Below are 22,259 nucleotides of genomic sequence, written 5' to 3'. Positions count from 1 at the left end.
ATGTCGTTGAATAAACATTGACATGTTTAATTAATTCTGACCTGTAGATAGAACAGGCAGGGTAGAGGTCTTGATGTTCTACCAATTCAAGACACAACGTACTACCACCACTGTACTATACTACGCACGTTCATAATACCATACTCTTTCACGACACAACCTCATCAACAAAGACACAATCAAAGTCATAACAATGACAAACACATGGAAATAAAATCAATCGAATCTCAGTTCAATCGAGTCAAATCACAATTCAGGAAATGTTATGGACATTCACTCCTACAGAGGAGTCCCAGATGCAAGGGAGAGAAAGAATGCGTACCCTGGATAATGTTGTTTGACACCATGACAGCAAAGTGATAAGGTCTGGTAAACAAAGTATAACACACTTCTCAGTCTGGTAGTACTTCACTGGGTCCTGTGCAGACATGGAACATCTACGTTTGAACAGGATGCTACTAATGCTTTGTGCTGTTTCAAGCATATCATACCATGATATTTATGCTACAGAGGTCTGTTCCAACACTATTCTACCAGGATCAAAAGGTAACATTCAAAGCCATTCGCTTTCATTGTTTGTCATTGTTTGTCAAGAGCTGTTGGTGGTCCTCCGCATTTTTCGTCATTTTCATTGTTTTGTTTACGAGCTAGAGAATGGAGCTTGAAATAATTGTAAACTGCATAACTATTGTTGTACGTTCAACACTTGACATGTAAAAGTAAACATGTAAACAGTAAACACGCACACTGTACTCTGTACGTTTTGGGAAGATATTACTTGAAGCAAGAGAGTTATATGATCTGAAGTCTGCAGGCCCCCTGCTATGCACAGTCAACGGAGAGTATGCCTCAGTAGCTGTTTAGTTTTTTACTACAACAGTAGCTCGTATCCTAATAGACACCCTGCTGTTATGAAAATAACCATGTGTGCCGTCATCTCCATGTTTTATTGGGTAATGGCCTAGTAATGGCCTAAAAGAACAACATTTGTATCCATGGAGATCGAGGCGGACATGATTGTACTGTTGTTGTATTACGACAGCACTGTCTGAGTATCAGCACCTTTGACTGTATATGGACCAGTAAACTCTTGGGAGTGCAAGGATGACTACAGCAAACGTTGACAATTGTGACCCCAGGAAATGTTTCATGCTTTGTTTTTCATGCTTTCGCAAGCGCCAAAGAAGTCCCCACTATGACTGCCTGTATTTAAACAGCTGCTCCACTATAGAAGAGCTTATTTGGTTAAGACCCATCCCAAACAGTGCTGTTCATGTGTGTTCTGCTTGAGTGGATGGAGCCTACAGCTATGACTGTCTCTCTTCCTCTCCCAGGGGATCAAGGTGAAGGGGGAGACGAGGGAGACCAGGGACGACTGGGAAAGACCGGCCCGCAAGGACAACCAGGTTCCTACTATTTATTGGTTTTGTTATTAAAATACATTTTTAGAGATTGAAAGGGAAGTAGGTTAACCAGAGTTGCTAAAAATCCTTCGATTTGAAGGCCTAAGCATATTATAAAGGTCTGTTTGGTTTGTACTTTATCAAGTCATAGACTTTAAAAACCACAACGATTTGTGGTTCTTCGAGTTTGAGGAATGACCTCCTTTCTGTACAGTTTATCTGGATGTTCTTGCTTCAATGTCTCGATCTCAAATAAACTAAAACAAACATCTAAGTGAACAAAGACATGTTGCACTGTGTACTCCTACAGTACCAGGGTCAGTCTCCAGAGTGTAAGTAAGTACAGTACCCTGGTATTCTAGACTCAGCAGTAAGTGAGCCTTAATTGGGCACAGCAGTGAATGCACCGTCAGTCTGGCCCAGACTGCTCTGTGAGCTTTTCCTTGAGGGAAGTCACGTCAGAGGGAAGCAGACGTGTTAATTGCTGCTGAGGATAGCGGCGGCGTCACCATATGTGTTCCGAGGTGGGTAGGCCGGCACTGGTTTCTGGCTGGCCTCTTCCAGGCAGCTGTTTGGCTTTTTCGGTACACTACGCACAGGGCACACAAGGCAATCATAGAGAGGCGCCCCCCTCTTTCACAAACACACACTTCTATCATCGGAGTGAGAGAGAAATGCCAGGATCGTTTGAGTCATTTCCAAAAAAGGAAAGAAAAAATGTATCCTGCTTCTTCAACTTTTCAACTTTAGTTTGGCCCACTTTACCCACAATTGCATTACAAAAACAATAATTTTGGTTTGCTGTATGTATGTTTACTATATGAATTAACATAACATAATATTTTAGGTTCAATATTATGTTCAATATTATGTATTTTTATGATGTGTTGTTTTATAAATTCATTGCCATTACGTTCTCTGCTTCAGTCCCAGTGTTTTATAAGGAATTTGCTATGATAGTTTACTATCTAAAGAGTTTTTCTTTAAAATGTTAATGAAGCTAAGGGGGCAATCTGGGATTGGTACAAATTATACATTTTGGAACTTTTAAATAATTGCTATAAAGCCATTGATTCTTTAATAATATAACTTCACAAGCTTAGTTCAACTGTATTCCAGTTTTACTATCAGAACACAAAATATAAGCTTGTTTTACTCTATTGTTTGTAAATAATATAATTGTAAACAAACACTGTATAGCTTCAAAACATGGTTTAAACTATCAATTTGATCTCATGAATGGTCCGTCCTTGCATCCATAGCTCCGTCTATGAATTTGACAGTGGTTACATTTCTCCAGCCCCATCCCTCAGCTGTTTACCCAAAAAGTGGCCGGGAGAACGCTTTCTTATTGTTTGAATCCCAGATTGCCCCTTAAAGAGGGTCCTTGACCATCAAAGCGAGTGTACAAAAAGTTCCCCCTCATAGATGACTGAGAAAAGACTGACTGACACCAAACAGCCATTGACTTTGTATAAGACAAGTAACTGTACACAAATATGACACAAACACTTACTGTGAACTGTTACTAACTGTTACCCAGCCAACTACTACCCAGCACCTGGAAAAGGGAGTCGTTAACAGGGTTGGCCCTTATAAAAGGGGAGTAGTGATATAAGAGACTGTTATCTTGAACGGTTAAACTGGCATTATCACAGGGAAAATCTCATTAATCAGACCTGGATAGGCTGGAGAAATGTGACTGTTACTGACTAAACCAAACAGCTTTTCCACCAACAGCCTATTCTTTATACAGTAAATAAGCAAACACCAGAAATGATTAAGTTCTGTGTTGAAATGAATATTTCTCTATTCTAGGCCCTTTTTGTTTTAATAATGCTTGTCTTTCGGGGATTCAGCCAGAATATGAGGCGCGATGATTGAAATTAAATACTTTAACTGCTCCGTTTATTTGGGAAAACTTTAACCATAATATCTCACACGCAGGAAAAATATCCCTTTAGAGGAAAAACTGCACAACATAGTTAGGATTTAAGTCCATCTGAATTATACAGTTGAATGACAATTATGCAAAGGAACACTAAGTGATGGTACTGTGTAGTAGACGGTGGTGAGACAGGGCCTTTCATGTGTGTGGCATGGGTCCTCAGCCAGACATCACTTTCAACTATCCATTTCCAGCAGAATATTTCCTGAGGAAATACTCATTCAGGTCCTGGCAGAGAGCCTCCGTCCTCACAACAGTTTCCCACGGACTTTCTAGACTACAGTAACCGCTGTATAAAAATGAACTACAATAAGGAAACAAAAAAATGCATTTAATAATAACTAACTACCCTTTGCTGCATTTAAGATACTTCTGTGTATTGTGTAGCTCATCAAATATTCTGCTCTCTCCCATCCAGAGTTGTCGGGGGAGCTGGGAAGTAAAGGAGAGACAGGCCGGATGGGGAAGATGGGCCCTGCTGGAGAGAGAGGTATTATTCTCTGACACTGAGTGATTCCCCTAGAGGAAAACTGCTCTAAATTAAGGCGAGCTGCGTCTGAGACAACTGCCAAACCCAGAACTACCTGGGAGCGACATTCATCACGTTTGTTTACATAGAGGTATTCTCCAAAAAACGAATTTCCAGAGTATATCTCTTTCTCCCACCTTGTATGTCCCACTCCGCTCTGAAGTTATCTTCCATCTGTATCATTCCATCATCTACAATGAGGGGCTTGGGTTAGCTTGGAAGCCAGGGCCATGTTGAGGCATAATGAATATGTTTCCCGAGAGCTAAACCATGACCATATGTGACACGCATGTCGGCAACCAATCAAAACAATGTTTATTTTGAAACACGGACATGTCAACATTGTTGAGAATCACAACACAAACTCGCTAGTCAAGCCAAAATACTGCAATGCAATGGATTGGGTGAGTCATCCCCACTGCTATCTAGTTAACCATAACACTACTTTACATTGTTAGCAGGCTCACAAAACAAGCTGTGTTAGTTGACTAGCGATGTGTCATTGATTTTCAACAACGCAAATGTATTCACATTTTTCAAAAGAAAAGTCTGAACATTAAATCGGACGCCGACATGCGGACCAAAACACTCGAACGTGTCACATATGTACTCTCCCCTGAAGTCATATGTAAGTAAACTACCAGGCCCAATCAAGAGCATGGTAAGTCCTACCGATTACGCTTTAACAGGGACCTCAGAAATCCTAACCTCACTGAGTACATAATGATAGTATGATGTTGTAGGTTAAGTTCAAAACCATAATCCACAAATCTTATTTTAAGGCATTATTCAGGTAATGTCTTCAGGTGGGTCATGTCGCCTAAATATTTAGTACAATTATATTCCATAATTCTGTCAAATTACTGAATTAAATCTTCTAAATAAATGCAATGGAGAAGTGATTAAATCAATCTCAGATCGTTTGAAGTAGATACTTGAAACTGTACCTTTGTTACTCCCATAAAAACAACCTGTGTTGTGTTTGTATTGGGCTCAACTTACTTCCCCTAAATTTGCAACTGCCAGTTGGGGGCAAATCCACTAGCAATGGAAAATACCCTCCTACCTCTTTTCTTTTCTAGTAAGTGAGGCTTTGTATAGTGCTGCCATCTAGTGGTGATTTATTTTTACTACAATTAGTTCTCATCGCAAAGCAGGGTGATCTCAGTAAAGCCTTGGTATTAAGGCTATGGATGCATGCTAAAGTCTACACTCATCCACCCCTACTCATCCACCCGGTCACTGAGGTCCTCCGACCAGGAGCTCCTGGTCGTACCTAGGACTAGGCTAAAAACTAAAGGGGATAGAGCGTTTGAGGTGACAGCCCCAAGACTATGGAACCCCCTGACCTGAGAGCTGCTGCCTCAGAACTAATCTTTAAACGCCAACTAAAGACACATCTTTTTAGACAGGCCGGCAGTCAATTTTAGCCTTCTTATTGTTACTGTTTATGTTTTGTTTATGTTGTCCCCTTTGTGTTTTTAATCGCACTTTCCGTATTTGTTATTCTTGTATGTAAAGCACCCTGTGCATCCATGCTGGGAAGGGTGCTATATAAATACATTTTTACTTACTTACTTACTTACACTGGTCCTGTTTATGAGTTAGGATATTTTCATTGTAGGTGACAATGGAGAAGCCGGAACTGATGGACCCACTGGATTGAATGGGAAACCAGGTTAAGTGTTCATCTATGTTTAGAAATCACTTACCTGTCATTAAGAGACAGTAAACATAAAGATAATATTGAAGCTAATTCAGTATCTATTGATTATTTTTGGTAAAAAAATATGATAAATGACAAAATAAATTGAATGAAAAAAACGTTTCCTGAAGTAGAACGATGTTCATTATAAGGCGTAATCTTGCACCTGGCTAAATGCATATTCACATCTGATACTGTAGGCACCACATGTGACTGTGGGAGATACAGAAAGGTTGTTGGGCAGTTGGAAGTCAATGTCAGCAAGCTGAAGAATGCAGTGAAGTTTGTAAAACACGGTAAGTGTCTGCATAAATTATAAAGGTGCATTATTGCAGACCCAGATGATTGGTGTTTTCAACTTGTTTTTACAATATTTGATCAGATGGGGATGGGGAACTATGATTTTGTCTCGCAATCGTAATAACGATCTATGTCATGTTCAGTCATTCTAGGCATCAAAGAAAACAAGGACAAATTCTACCTGCTTGTAAAAGAAGCCAAGAGGTACAAAGAGGCTCTGATTAACTGCAAGTTGCGAGGGGGGATGCTCGCCATGCCCAAAAACGGGGACACCAACAGACTGATAGCAGACTACGTCAACCAGGCTGGCCTCACCCGCGTGTTCATTGGACTGCAGACTCTGGAGCAGGAAGGAGGCCAGGTGTATGCAGACGCCTCCCCCCTGCAGAACTACACAGCCTGGGGGCTGGGGGAACCAAGCAGCCCCTCTGCCAACGCCAGCTGTGTGGAGATGGTCAGCACAGGCACCTGGAACCGAGTGGAGTGTGACGTCGTCATGTACTACGTGTGCGAGTTCGTGAAGAACCACTGACCACCAAGTCAATTCTCTTTGATGTTGATTATTCCCCTCTCCTGACCCAAAGCAGAAATGCACCATCAAATTCCGAACCCCAAGGCCATCGATACTGACTCTTTCTCTGCCTGCGTCTCTGAGTCCATCTCTGATTCAACCTCCCCCAACTGAGTAAAACTCCTCTACAGAACTAGTGCTACAACGACACTCTGTCCACCTGCCTGGATCAACCAGCCCCCACAAAGACCAGGCTAGTGTTATTCACACACTCCTGAGGCCCCACAAAGACCAGGTCTTCTCTTCACACATTCTACGCCCCCTGGTATACCCCTGACATCAACTTCAGTGACTCTTCACGAAAACCTGTCTCACTGTACAATCTGAGGCCTACAAACAACACCAGCAGCTGTACAGAGATGCTCTCCAAAGTGTCCGCTCCTCCTACTGCTCTGATGTCATTCAGTCCGGTTGCTGTAATCTCAGAGTACTGTTCAACGCTATTAACAAACTTCAACGCTTAAACAACATCTATAACTAGCTGGCCACCTCCTCTGCGCTAGACATTTCTCTCACAAACAGTTCCTTCTCCAGTTTCTCTGAAATCACCACCTCTGACCTTGCAAAGGCGATTGCGGGCATGAAGACCTCAACCTGTGCCCTGGACCCAATTCAATCCACCTTGGTAAAGGCCTGCCTCCCTGAAATCAGTCTGCTGATCATCAAAGCTGTCAACTCCTCCCTCTCAACTGGTAATGTCCCCCTTGCTCTAAAGCTTGCTACTGTCCCCCCCATGCGTCGGCATCCTCATCCTGCTGGACCTCTCTGCAGCCTTCGACACTGTCCCCCACACCATCCTCCTCAACCGCCTATCCGTCCTCCTAGGTGTCACTGGCACAGCCCTCTCCTGGTTCCAATTCTAACTCTCCAACAGGGAACAGTTTGTCATCATCAATGGCTCGAGTTACCCCCAGCCCCAGTCAATCAAGGCGTGCCTCAAGGCTCTGTGCTTGGACCCCTCCTCTTCACCATCTACATGCTTCCCCTCAGCCAGATCATTGCCAGACTCCGACCGTTACTCTCAGAGTCTGTTGCTGAAACCATGGTCTATGCATTTGTCACCTCCTGCCTGGATTACTGCAATGGTGTCCTGTTCTACAAAACCCTGGACAGGCTCCAGTATGTCCAAAACGCTGCCAGGGTTCTCACTCATACAAAGCCGTGGCAGCACATCACCCCCACCCTCATCCACCTCCACTGGCTTCCGGTCAAGTCCCGCATCGCCTACAAAATCCTCCTCCTCACCTACAAGTCCCTCCTTGCCCGTGCCCCCCTGTACTTATCCGATCTCCTCCGTCCACATGCCCCTCCCCGGAACCTGCGGTCTTCAGACTCTGGCCTGCTTGCCACCCCCTGCACCAACCTGCAAACCTTCGGGGACAGAGTTAGTGTGGCAGCCCCAACCCTCTGGAACTCTCTCCCTGCGGCGATCCGCAACATCCCCACCCTGGACGCCTTTAAAACGGCCCTCAAATCCCACCTGTTTGCTAAGGCCTTCGGCCCCTAGTTCTGTTGTTTTGTCTGCCTGTCTGTTTCTCTGTAAAGCGACCTTGGGTCCCCTGAAAGGCGCCATATAAATTAAAGTTATTATTATTATTATTATTATCATACTTAAAAAAACTAAAAAGTATGGGACCCGGTAAGCCCCCAAAAACTAAAGACCCATTTCAAACCGCCCTTTCTTTCAAACCGTCCAAATTATAGGAACGAGTTGTCGCTTCCCAGATGACACCAGATCCCTCAGCATCCTCATCCTCCTTGAACTCAGTGCCGCTTTTGACACCATCAACCATTAAATCCTCACCACCATTAACGGTACTACTCTGAACTAGTTCACCTCCTACCTCTCTGACAGAAGTCACTATAGCTCCATCAACAACTGCAGGTCCAACACAGCCACTGTCACCCAAGGTTTGGGGCTTGGTCCTCTCCTCTTCATCCTGTATGTGCTCCCCCTCAAGACAGATTTTCCAGTAGTTTCCAATTCCATTGCTATGCCAACAATACTCAGCTGTATCTCACCACCAAAACTATCTATCCAGCAACCCACTCCACCCTTGCTAACTGTCCTGCTGACAGAACTGAACTCAAACTGAACTGCAACAAACCAGAAATCATATGTGTTGGCCCAAAGTCCCTCTCCCACTCTACAAAAGACTTCACCTCAACACTGATGGCTTCAAGTTTCAAGTTTATTGTAAAGTCACGTTACATTAAGTGTAAGAGAGTAGTCGGTTCCTGACATTGCACCACAAAACAATAAGCCAATAGGCATAATTCAAGATTGACAATAGTACAGGTCATTCACTGTCTTTACATCAAGCCAGGTCCTTAACCTTGGCATCATCCTGGACTACACCCTCTCATTTGAACCCCATGTCAAACACATGGCTAAAACTGACTTCTTCCACCTCAGGAATGTTGCCCATCTCTGACCCTCCCTGTCCTTGAGTGATGTAGACTTCCTCACCCATCCATTTGTTACATCCAGGCTGGACTACTGCAACAATGTTGTATTTGGAACCACCAGCAGAGTCTTCAACAGACAGAACTCAGCTGCCTACTTGCTCTCTAGAACCCACTCCAGAGACCACATCCCTCCAGTCCTCCAAAACCTCCACTGGCTCCCAGTCCGATTTAAGATTCAGTTTAAGATTCTCCTCACCACCTAACGAGCCCTCAACAAAATGGCACCATCCTACCTCTCTGACCTCCTCCTCCATCACACCCCTACCTGCAGTCTCTGGTTAGCTGATGCCAACCTCCTTGTTCCCATCACCAGGAGCAAACTCCTGTGGGGACGGGGCTTTCTCCCCTGCAGCCCCCACCTTTTGGAACACTCTCCCAAACGACATCAAAGAATCCAGAACGCCTTCAAACAATCCCTCAAAGCCCATATCTTTAACTTTGCTTTTAACTTTGCTTTTAATCTTTACAACAATTTGTATTGTTGTTTTTGCTGACTGCATTTGTTTTACTTTACTACTACTTTACTTTTTTGTTTTATTTATCTATGTATTATTGTTCTCTCCATTGAATGTACTGTACTGTACTGAGAAAAGTGCTATACAAAATAAATGCGTTATTATTATTATTATTATTATTATTATTATTAGGAACAGAAGAGCCATGCTGCTGTGATGTCACTGCATTCCTATGGGAGTCAAAGGCTGCTGGAGTAGAGATTATTTACAACAACAACAACAAAAACAGCAGTACTAATTACATACATATAAAATACATATCAGATCTCCTCCCACCCTATATTCCCGCAAGGTCCCTAAGGTCAGCTGAGACAAATCAGCTAATAATTCCAAGCGTTAAAACAAAACACGGTGCAGCAGCTTTCAGTCATGCTGCCGCATGCTCCTGGAACAAACTCCCTGAAGAAATCAAACAGGCCCAAACCCTTAAAATATTTTAATCTAAGCTAAAAACCTTCATGTTTTGCACCAGTTATGATTAAACATAAACACTTCTATCAATGTCTTTTTTCCATTAACTATTGTCTTTTTAAATGTTTTATCTATTTACTTCTTATATTTGCTTTTATTCATTATAATTTGTATTTTCTTATGCTCCTCTTGCTGTAATTTTAAATAATGTATGTAAAGCACTTTGAATTGCCCCTGTTGTATGAAATGTGCTATACAAATAAACTTGCCTTGCCTTGGCTACTTTTTTACTTGACTGTATACAGAAACAGCTGTGTTTTTTGACAAAGCACATTGAAATAGTCAACTTGTTAGGAAATAGCTGAGATAGTTAGTGACGAAAGAGTAAGTCATCTTTGAAATGTAAACCTTTGATAATTTTCCTCAATAAATAAACATCATTACAATATAAAGTCAACCACCTAATTTTTATTTCTAATTTCTCAAGAAGTTAAAGATCTTAATAAAGGATGATCAGACAATGTCAAACATTTCATGTTGTTAATTTACATTAAGGCATATACTGTTAGTTATGTTTACATTAAGGCATATACTGTTAGTTATGTTAATTTACATTAAGGCATATACTGTTAGTTATGTTAATTTACATTAAGGCATATACTGTTAGTTATGTTTACATTAAGGCATATACTGTTAGTTATGTTCATTTACATTAAGGCATATACTGTTAGTTATGTTAATTCACATTAAGGCATATACTGTTAGTTATGTTCATTTACATTAAGGCATATACTGTTAGTTATGTTCATTTACATTAAGGCATATACTGTTAGCGGGGAATATACTGTAATAGGATGCATTTCTTAGTAGTGCATAATTACTAAAATGCATCAATGTCCAATTTCACACAAGTTGATCATTTATAACTATAAGACTGACATACTCTCTGAAACAGTGAGAAGAGTTTGACCAAAAGACCACACTACAGTCCTACATTTGACCAACTCTGTATAAAGCTGTTAACAGCATACACATTCGGTTATATAAACAGTAGGCCAGCTCAGCCTATCTACACATTAAGATAAACATTAACCTGGTGGGGCTGAACAAATAATTTCATTTCAAGAGGACCTAACTAGCCTACTCTTGTCAACCTGTCAACCAATATAATTGACAGACTCATGTCCTGCTCATTTCAAATAGGTGAGGTAGGCTATCTTGCAGACACTGCTCTGTAGGTCATGGTTATTGAATAAACATTGGGTAACTTGTACAATTATTGACCTAGGCCTACACCATGCATGAAGTTGTTTCAGTTTTGCAAATCACAGTTGCGCTCTCCTGCTAATCTATCACCTTGGAATTTCCTCCAGAGGCAGGTGAGGGTAATATTTACTTTTGACTGGGCTGGGATGGTTAATCAGTACATTATTTGCACGTAGATGTTTGCGGGTTTTCAACACGGAATCAATAGCCTACTACCAGCCTCTCATTGCTCTGACTGACCGGCGCAACTCAAGGATAAACTAATCTGCGACAGTTGGAGAAAGTGAAGGGAGTGGCGGTGTACCTGTCGGACCAGTTTGGGGCTTGGGGGCACATGACTCCTGGAGAATTCGCCTGTTTGGTTCGTGTTCTTTGTTGAGCCAGAGAGAGAGAGAGAGAGGATGTCGGAGCCACCGAGTCCTGCGGCGATTGCTGCCACTTCGTTTCCAGCGCCGACGATATCTCTGCCGTTAGGGCTGGACATACTGAGGACGTACTCGGGGGCTCTGATCTGCTTGGAAATTGTGAGTGTTGATCTATTTCTAACGAATATAGTATATTAAGCAAATGGCTACATCAGTAGTTGTAGCCTTACGAACTAAGTCGCTGCACCTGTCTGACTCATCGAGTCCCGAAGTTGCCTCATCGGGACTCGAGAAACTGCTATCATCATGGCATCATGGCATCATGAAATTCAGGAGAATAATATAGCTTTTATTTAGTTCGTTTATATTGAAAATGTTGCCATGTCATGGTCAGCATGAGTAACTGGGCCGGCTGGATCAAGTCGCCTTGTAAAGAATGTCATCATCACCTGCGGCAATGATCTGGCCGCTTTTCCTAACTGCATAGGGCTGCGTTCGTAAATTCGCCCTGAAATGTATTCAGCACTCATGGAATTCCTCTTGTCCAATCAAATGACTTGTTCCCTTTATGACGTTTCACCCAGTGTGCGCTCCGACGCTCTCGGGACGAATTTACGAACGCAGCCATGGGGGTCAGTTCCCTCTTGTGCAAATGATTGTGTCTGATATTGTGACACAGAACCCGTTGTAATGACTACTTTTTTTTTTTTTTTACGTGTTATTGTAAAAGACAATAGCCTATAAAATGAAATTGTTCTCCAGCAAAATGGACAGTAGCCTAGTAACCGAATGCATTGAAAAGGCTAAATGCAATGAATAACCTTGTCTCTACTGTTTCATGTCAGGCCTAGGAGTCTGTCATCAAGATCAATTCTACCCTAGCACTCAATCACATTTCTCATGTAGGCCTATACGAGATGACCAACTGTACTATGTCCAGCTTCTGCAATATTCCTTTATCATTGTAGTCCTACTTCTCTCCTATGTGGCAGGAGTTCATCTCAGGTCTGCTCAGGTCTTCAAGCACAAAGCTATGCAAATGTTGCTAAGCCATTATGTCACACAACTGTCACACAAATCAGTTGCTTTGAATATGGTAATTTGTGAAACAAGAACGTTATTCTTTTATTACAGCTTTTCGGAGGACTAGTATGGATTCTGGTGGCCTCTTCCAACGTGCCAGTGCCCTTGCTGCAGGGTTGGGTGATGTTTGTCTCGGTCACCATGTTTGTCTTCTCCACAACATACCTCATTGCGTTTCTCACCGGCTTTGCTGATAGAATCAACACTGACTGGAATGTCCTGGTGAGTGTATTTAACTAATGATAACAGTCACTGGGCCAGTGGGCCTTATAGTTATGTCATTATGTGCTTAACCAGTGTTAACATGTCACTTGTACATCTTAACAAGTAGTAGTAGTCCCATTCAAACGTTCTTTTTCGTTTTCGTTTTTTTTCTCCAAACTCCGAAAATGTGAAAATGGATATGCCGTTCACTGCATTGTAAATTAAGAACAATCCTGCTCTGTGATTTTCAAAATGACAGTACACTGAAGTCCCAACTAAAGGTGTCAAATAACACACACCCACAAACACAGCAAAACACATTGCTCCTCCTGGGTATAATCTCATCACATCTCATGAGGGTGCCTTACTGCCTTATGTAGGCGTCTAAACCTGAAACTGACCAGAAACACTGTCCCCAAGAGCTAGCTCTACTAGTCGGTCAAGAAACTTAAAACCTATGCAGCTGTACACTATAATACAGGCCTTACTCATCTAAACTGGCCCAACCCCAGTATTGTGCCCATCCTTACATTGGCCCCGGTCCCAGCACTGCTGCTGCTGCTGCTGCTGCGTAATGTCTACTTTAATGCTCATATGCTTTTCCCACGTGTGAACACCCTGCCTTGCTGAAATACACATTTATGACTAATGACTGGCCGTACTAGAGGTGACCTGAAGGGCTGCCTATAAGCTCCAGACAAGGCACAAGCCACAGGGCTCCAGCTCTTCTCGCCAACGAAACTATGCATGTGTTGTCGTCTAATGGACTGAGTGAGATAGTGAGCTCACACACCACAATGGCAAGTCTGTGAGCCCAGGCCCCCATTGTCAACACAGTTTGTCATTAACCTCTTTCTCTCTTTTTACAATGTAAATTGACTGACCAGAGTCCTCAGATAGAGCAGAATCAGAAGAAGAAGAAGGGTGACTTTGTAAAACAGAGGAACTGGATCCTGTAGTTCATAGCATGGTGAACAAGATGTTTGCAGACAACTGTAGTATGCAAGGATATAAACACAAGTGATATATTTTGATATCATGCAGTATAAGAATTGTTTACAAGTCATTTATAATACTTTATTTTTTAATTTTGTATCCTTATTGCAGGATGTGGTCTACCACTTCACAGCACTGCTTCTCTACTTTGGTGCCTTTGTGCTTGAGGCTGCCACAACATCTGCAAATGGAGGGGTTACAGGGCCAATTACTAATGGCACAACCAGGCCACATGGGAATATAATCACTTTTCTAGATGATCGACAATACAGTATTAATGTGGCAGCTACAGTAAGTTCGGTTCAAATTCAATTCAAGTTGTAAATTTTTAGGGTAAAGATGTACATTTGTATTCGACTTCCATGGCACCTTTTCCTCTTTAAAACATGAACGAAAGTTGTACTTTGTACATTAGTTGTACATTACTTACAGCAGCCTGAGTTGTACTCTGTATTGATAGCTACACAGACATCTTTAGAACAGGACAGTAAATCCTTATTATCAGCCCATTTGTACAACAGAGCCTATTACAAGCCTTTAGGAAATGTGAGTAGCACATAGGCGGTTTTAGCAGGTATTAGTACTTTCCCAACCTGTCTCTGAAGGTGACTCAGAAGGTGCTTTACTCTAGAGCACGAGAACAAAGGGTCAGCCATGACAAGTTCTTACTCAGAACCTGCTTGAAAAGTTTTCAAAATATACCCATCCTTTGTTCCTTCTACAGAGAAATTAGTGATCTAACATTGATTGGATAGAAACACAGTAAGGGATCCATATCCGTTTTCACCAGTCCAGATATGGAAGAGCAGTCATTTCCTCATGGAGGACTGCAGTATGTTTAAACAGTGCATGGCATCAGGCCCATTTACAGTCTTAACAATTGTTGTAACAATTATTGATGGAACATATTATACATAGCATTACAGTAGCAACTTCCATTGTGTACAAATGTGTGGTAATTTCAATGTTTAATGAATGGAGCTGCACCCTCATCCTTATCGTGTGGTGACTGTTGTCCCTATCATTCTATTCTAGATATTTGCATTTGTGGTGACACTCTGCTACGCCTGCAGCATGCTCATGGGCTTCAAGAGATGGCGCATGTGATGCCGAGGGAGACAAAACACAGTGACATTATTACACTTCAAACTTAAGTCGTACTGTTCTGAATGTTTTGGTAGAGCACTGTGTCTGTTTATTACATGTTTTAACACAATTATTCAAGGAGAACTGTTATGATATTTGCATCATGTTTTTATTTCTTTGTTTGAGATCAAGACTTTTCAGTATCTCTTGTAATTACATCTGTCACTGTTAACCTAATATTTAATTGATTTGTCCTAAACTTCCGTGGGCCATATTTAATTGACTGATGATTGCTGTAGATTGTATTTATTAGTGTTTTATTCCTACAGTATTGTCAAATAACCAAACCCTGGGTTTGGACAAGCCTAACTGAATGACAAGCATAATGATATAGCACTAGTTTCTCCGGAAATAATGTCAACATACTTACGTAGTTACGTAGTAAATGTATCACTAAAACAAATAACATGTGTAGAGCCTTTTGGGAATCTATGTCGATGTGTATTTTTGCCATTTTTATTTTTTACAAATAAACGTAACAGTTTTCTTACCATGTTGATCTGTATTTGGACTGTTTGGGTTTGGTTACAGGGCTGCACCAGAAGAGGGCACTATTCTCACAAATAATCTGTTTTGGAAGGGAAAGATATTGGCCAGCTGAATATCAGATGAATGTTCAACTGAGTCAGTCAATTTGTCTGAATCTAAATATATTGGTGTCTTTGTTATCAGTTGATTCATATCGTCAGAAGTTTGATGCAGAGATTATCTTATCTTATCTTATCTTATAAACCAATCCTCAAATTCAGCATTTGAGACATTATGTTATACCACACGGGAATAATACACTAATCAATCAGTGATAATGTGGTAACTCTAGTTAATGCCTGAGAATGCATACTATAGAGTATGTTTATGGTCTGCAGTGAAATTCCAGGGCTCTATATCAGAGATATTAACCCTGAATCTTAGAACCAGGTGCACTACATGTTTTCCACTACACATGGAGGAAATATCCCAACCTTGAAGGAAATCTTTGGAACCTCTCAGATATGTGAAATCCATGGCATTGACAGTGTGTTTTAGCACAACCCTTTTGACCTACATCAAATCCCAGCAACCCCCTTCCCTGTACCCTTTTACGTGTGTGAGGTTATAATCCTTCATGGTTTGCTGAAGTGGTGGTTATGATCCTTGACCAAATGCACAGTATATAACACTATAAAGCCCTGATTCATTTGACAGTAAATCAGAAAATATCTGACTGGACTAACCTGATGCCTTGGATGGAGAAGAGTTTGCGATTTGAGCATTAAATGTCAACGATAAAAACCTGGTTTATTTAATTTAAGGAACGGTAATCATTCATGCAATTCCTTTGGATGAGACATTGATCTGCAGGTTGGCAGAGCTCTCAAACGTTTATGTGAATCCAGATTGGATGGCTGCTGAGGGAACAAACAGTGTGGGGTTTGATGTTACTGTAGACACACTCAGCTGTCCGCCCCTGGCACCAGGAAGAAGACACATTGCTGGCTACTGACCCATAACTCCATGGAAAAATGTTTCATGCACCACTAAGAATTGTCCACTTCTCCTCACCCCTCTGCCCGGACCAATACTACAGCTATTTCCATGTCATTTCACATGATTACTTTTTCTTCAAAATGATCCTGAACATTGGTTTTGGCGAGGCACCCCATCCATTCCAACAACTACATCAAAAACAAAGACTAGACCACGGTGCTCTTCTCTATTTCTTTCCGGAATCTCAGAATTGCCAAGAACATCAGTGGCAGTTCTGTATTGGGTAATTTATAGTGGACATGGCACCAGAACTTCCCGGGGCAGACGACGTCCCAATAAATCCTCTCTTTTTCCCCACCTTCCTTTTTCGTTGCCACAAGAAGAGGATGCTGAGTAAACATCAAATAAGGCAGTGCTGTAAATTGTAACCCTAAAAAACACATTTCTACTTGGTGGGGTACGTTACTGGCCTTCTCCTAGGAGAGCCCTGCATTCCAGGTCAATAGCCAAAGGACAAAATGTAGTTCACAGGACCTTTAACTTTACCATTGTAAAAGGTACCACATTCTATAGACTCAGGTCAATGAGCCTGCATGGTTTCCACGGTTCAGCTTCATCAAACGCTCCTGACCTTTCTTCTCCTAATACCGGACCGTGGACATACAAACATGAGGCTGGACTTCGGTGCGTCACACCGCTTTTTTACACCCTCGTGCAAAATGCCCCCAAAAAGGTAAATCTATAATAATTCTTCTAAAATCACCACAGTTGCTATGCATACTAAGTATTCTTTTAACTTGAAGGTTAAGTTAAAGGTTAAGAGAATAGTCCTACATGTATGTCAACGGTAGCATTGTGTTTACATTGTAATAAACATATCAATAATTACAGTGAACAGGCATAGTTTAGAATAACCTCCTCTGTCTAGTTTGTAAAGAATGTTGCAACCTTTCAGCTTTATCCTGGTCTTGAAAGGTGGAAACATTTACAAGTGGGTTAAGCTATCTAGCATTACATGCCAAAGCTGATTTAGGAAGGTAGCCTACATGGAAAACCCATGTCTAGAGTCGTCTTTTTCCATTAAATGCAGAAATATATAGTCTTTCTCAACTACAGTACATCTATGTCTACTCTTTCAATACATGGAAAAGTGAAAAAGAAAATGGAAAACTATGCAGAGGCTAATTCATAACAGCACTCTACAGTAGCCAATTGGTATCATAAATCAATGGTGCATCTCAAAAACGTGCAATGCTGTTCCCTTCCCATCAGCAACTCAGTTCATCTGTTTCTAGCGTTGTTTGAAAGGTGGCAAAAGAAATCACCAATCATCAATTCAATCACAGCAACGACGATTCATCACTGAGCTGAAAGGCGTAAAGTGGGTGAAACCCATCAATATAAAGAGGCCAAAGACCAGGTTCTGTGCAGAGATACTTGACATCATTTGGCCTTTGCTGAGCACCGATAATCTGATCCTCACAGAGACAAATAATCTCAAAGGGCCAGGAAGCTTCTGCAGCCTCTTTGGAACCAGAAGACACAAATTCCTGAAAAGAACAGGATGCCCACTCAAAGAACAAGTGACTGCTGTTCACACTGCTGACTGGACCCGGCACAAAGCCACAGAACTCTCTCTCTCTCATAAAGTACGACAGTGTCCAGAGTGACCAATAGTTTTGGCCAATGGTTAAAAAGCTATTGACTACATCAAAGACTAACATTTGAGAAATGATCATGGGGCAGCTCAGCGAGCACCTGTTCTCTCTTATGTTTGAGAACCTCTAAATATTTACGAGGGAACATCTCTGCAAACCATAAGCAGTAAAATGTATAAAGATGACCTCACTTCTCTGTAACCACTTTCTTATTATGAAAACAACCATGGTTTCCAATATCCTGCAGCCAGTGCATAAAGTGACTGCCAAACATTTGAGCATGTGAATCGGTCAAGAGTATGACCCAATAGTCATTGAATGTCTTTTGCATGTCTTCTAACAGTCACAAGGGCTCGCCAGGCAAATAATTCTAAATTATATAAATATAAATTAACCTACCTGACAAACTGATATAAACTAAGCCACCTGACAAAGAGCCATTTTCCATTTTGCTTCTATTTGAAGTCTCATCCCTGATTCCCCCCAAATAAACCCAGCTGAGAGGAGTCGGCTTTGCTGGGGAAGGGTGTTTCAAAGGCTTTGATCCCATTCCATGGAAGAATTATTTATCTGCCTTCTTTCCATTCAGTCCCTCCTTGGGTCTGCTCTGTTTTAGCACTCAGACATGTGGTTAAAAATAATATCTGTAAATTTAAGCAATACATTTGCTTGTTTTTGTTTTCATAGAAATATTCTGCAACCCATGTGCTAAGTGCTACACGCCACAAGAACTTAAAACAAACCCCAACGCACGAGAGCCAGTCTAGCCTGTCGCATGCTGAGAGGAATCGACACGGCGTTCTCTCAAACAAAGCTGTTCTAAGTTATGTTGAATTGTGTTTTTCCATAGAATAGGCTATACAAGATACACATTTAACATGATACATTATCAGATTGAAAAGCACAATTATGAATGATAACAGTTGATAACAGTTAACCTATTAAACAAATAGTTCACCCTATAATACATTTGACTGGTCTTATGTTGTTGTTTTTTCTATGTTTCTACGCTGGTTTATGAGGGGAAACACCAATTGTGTACAACCACCCACTAGAGACAGACTTGTCTGTGTCTGAATCTCTTACTTCACAGTCTGAGGATCCATCTAAAAACAAACAGAGGGTGAGAGATTTGTAGTGGTCGTTGCTGTTAAACCACTGGTAAAATGTCACTGGGGTCGCATTGATTTATGAGAGGACTCGACTTTATATGAATCTGTGGAGAAGTAAATACACAAACGTGTGGGAAGCACAGAGGCATGCTGTGGATGGAGCCATCCATGTTCTTGACATAATAAGGGGGGGGTAACATCAACAGTACAACAAAGATCCTATTTTAGGACCTTTAAACTCCTTGTGAACCCAATCCTGCCTGACTTGAACTCTTGAAATCCATGCCCTTTAAAACATCTGCAATACCTTAGTTAGCCCCATAAAGTTGGGATGTCTATTGTGTATCTTGCAGTGGGGAGCAAAAGCGATTCAAATTCCTAACTAGACACATAATGGAAACCAATAGCAATGTCACAGGGTTAAGTGCCATTCAGTTATTTCAAAAGTCTAGAAGTTGGTTTAGCAAATGAACGGAAATAAATGGTACTTTCACAAGAGAAACTATTCCATCATAAACATATTCAAATAATTCAAGTTATTCAACTGGACCTCCTTTGACAACCATATCCGCTATTAAGTTGTTTTTCGAATTCTTTTCGTTTCTCTATACCCTTTTTCCCATGAAAACAGCAGTGGTTTAGTATTTAAGAACTCAACAGCACGTATGAAAAGCTATGGAAATGTAAAGAAACATACCTCTGGAATAAGGCAGTTTGTACAAATAATAATATCAGTATTGTTTGGATTCTTCAGTTGTCATGGACATCCATTTGGCTTCACAAAGCGAAAGCACAATATCCTTTACATACTTTACATTAATTGCATACAGTAGATTACATCTAAGGAGATGTTTTCTATGCAATATCAATGAAAGTTAGACCATGGATGCAGGACAGGTAGTCAAATATCATCAACGCCAACAAACATGCATTGTTACATTGTAATTTCTCTATAACCTCCAATCCATTTCTCTTTGGTTTTAAAAACTATCTTGGATGAATCACTGGGATAACACCCAAAATGATACAATCCACAAATAGAGGAATCATAATATGATGGTGTGGGTCACATTAAACTGGAAATATTGCTGTGGTTTTATGTTATTTGTTTCACAGACCATTTAATACACTGGCATATAGCGTTAACATAAGTAAAGCTTGGCATTAGACATGTTACAGAGCCCAATTACTGCCTGACACCCTGCCCTGTCTCAGTATCTGTAAAATGCTAACTGTTAATTTGTAGACTAGTAGCTTAACTGGTACATTACCAGTGACCTTGTACAGGATATCCTCACTTGTCAGTAAAAACACACTGAGGACCCTATCAGGAGCTCTCATTCAATGTCACTTCGACTATGCCGTAACATCATGGTACTATAGAACCACAAAGGCCCATAAAACAAGACTCCAGACAGCCCAAAATAAACTGGTTAGGCTTCTGCTAGGCCTCAACCCTAGGACACATCTAACCGCTGCTCATTTTTTGAGCCTTGATTGGCTACGAGTAGTTGACAGAGTGCAGCAGCTTGCACTGGGCCTGGTCTTCAAGATACGCTACACCACAAAGACACCCAAGTACCTGTCAACATACTTCCAAAAAGTGAACAACGTCCACACATACAACACCAGAGGAAGCTCCACGAACCACGTTCAACCGCGTTGCACCACAAACAAGGGGTTAAACTCGTTTGCAAACTATGCAGTAAAAATGTGGAACGCCCTTCCTATAATCTTAAAGGAGTGCAAAACACTGCCCACCTTCAAAACCACTCTCAAAAAACATTTACAGGAGGCTGCAATCCGTAACTGGACCCTCTAAATCAAAAATCAGATTAAAAGACCCGAACTACCCACTGTACATACTTTGTGTTTTGTCCCCCGCCCCCACCTGTGGTGTATGTCCCCACCTGTCCTACCCGCTGTACATACCTGATGTTTTGTTGTATTGTATATCTAGTATTGATGGATGTATTTTTATCTTGGAGATAGTAATAGTTATTTGTCTGTATTATCTTGTAGATAGTACTAGTTTTTTTTCTTTTCCTGTCTGTCTTACATGTAACGATGAATTGAAAATCAAGGACCCCAATTGAAATAAGCCAGTGGCTTTCTTGGGTTTTTATCCTTTTAGTTGACCTTGTATGTAATATGTACTTTCATGTACCTACTTCTGCAAATCTTCTAATAAAGTTTTCAATCAATCAATCAAACCTAATCAAGGCGTTTGCACTTCTTGGTTGTAATGGTTTACATGTTGGACTGACAGATGCAAGGATGTGGGTAGAAGTACTGCTTGAGCCCCTGAGAATGTTCTCCACTGGTGCCAGAAGAAGGGTGGCTGTCAGAGATGTGGACGTGGAGATAAAGGCTGTATGTTTCCTGGAGAAAGGGTGTCCTGTAGAGTCGCCTCCGTTACATCACCCTGAACAACCTATCCACATGAACGTTAACCCAAGTGTTACATTTCAAACTTGATTCTCCTGAAATATTCCAACATCTGCTTTGGCAAAAACCCTCAAGTTCCACTATCCCATGTAGCGAGCAGGTCTCAGCCGGTCCCATTAAATCTGCCATTAAAAACATTTGGAAAAACACTGCAAATTGCACATGAAAATCTAAATGAAGCAAATAAGTCTGTTTTAATGTTTTAACAGCACTGCCTACCTCTTCACCCTTATTAAACTGGAATTAATAATTGTGACCATAAAATGTTTGGCACTGAGCTACGGCAGTAGGATTTACTGTACAGTTCCTCAGCCGTGCAGTCCAGTAAACAGCCCAAAATGTCACAAAAACCTTGACCTAACTGTGGTAGCAGCCTAGTATGATCAGCTCTAAACTATACTTCAGGTTTCTTAAGCGCACCTAAACACTGTCAACCAGGAGGTTGACACCAAATGATTGGTGAGTGTCAGAACGGCAGGAAATTGTTCACAATTGCAAACACCATGCCTAATTGCGATTCACTCAACATAACCAATTGGTTCCTCATCGTGAGCAACATGATAAATACATGTGTATGCATATACAGTATATACTGCAGTACCACTAAACTATGTACATAAAGGTCAAAATAACAAATATAAACACACTGCTTTCACTCACACA

At 41.2% G+C, this 22,259-nt stretch overlaps 2 protein-coding genes across 2 annotated transcripts; both read left to right on the top strand.

Moving 5' to 3' along the window:
- Positions 1–428: 428 nt before the first annotated feature.
- On the top strand, positions 429–6,520 carry colec10 (collectin sub-family member 10 (C-type lectin); the record flags this gene model as incomplete). The annotated part of the gene is made up of 6 exons (XM_080541044.1): positions 429–546; positions 1,335–1,406; positions 3,770–3,841; positions 5,505–5,558; positions 5,786–5,881; positions 6,029–6,520. 6 exons carry the CDS (start codon positions 429–431, stop codon positions 6,415–6,417), a joined length of 801 nt encoding a protein of 266 aa, XP_080397170.1. The 3' UTR covers positions 6,418–6,520.
- Positions 6,521–11,181: 4,661 nt separating this feature from the next.
- mal2 (mal, T cell differentiation protein 2) lies at positions 11,182–15,404 on the top strand. Its single transcript, XM_080540632.1, has 4 exons — positions 11,182–11,641; positions 12,617–12,787; positions 13,877–14,056; positions 14,801–15,404. The coding sequence occupies exons 1-4, from the start codon at positions 11,519–11,521 to the stop codon at positions 14,870–14,872; spliced, it is 546 nt and encodes a 181-aa protein (XP_080396758.1). The 5' UTR covers positions 11,182–11,518; the 3' UTR covers positions 14,873–15,404.
- The last annotated feature ends 6,855 nt before the right edge of the window (positions 15,405–22,259 follow it).

This window comes from Nansenia antarctica (genome assembly GCF_963989245.1).
Source record: "Nansenia antarctica genome assembly, chromosome: 10".
NCBI lineage: Eukaryota > Metazoa > Chordata > Actinopteri > Argentiniformes > Microstomatidae > Nansenia > Nansenia antarctica.
The sequence above is the reverse complement of the archived record's forward strand: the minus strand, read 5'-3'. Positions and strand labels throughout refer to the sequence as shown.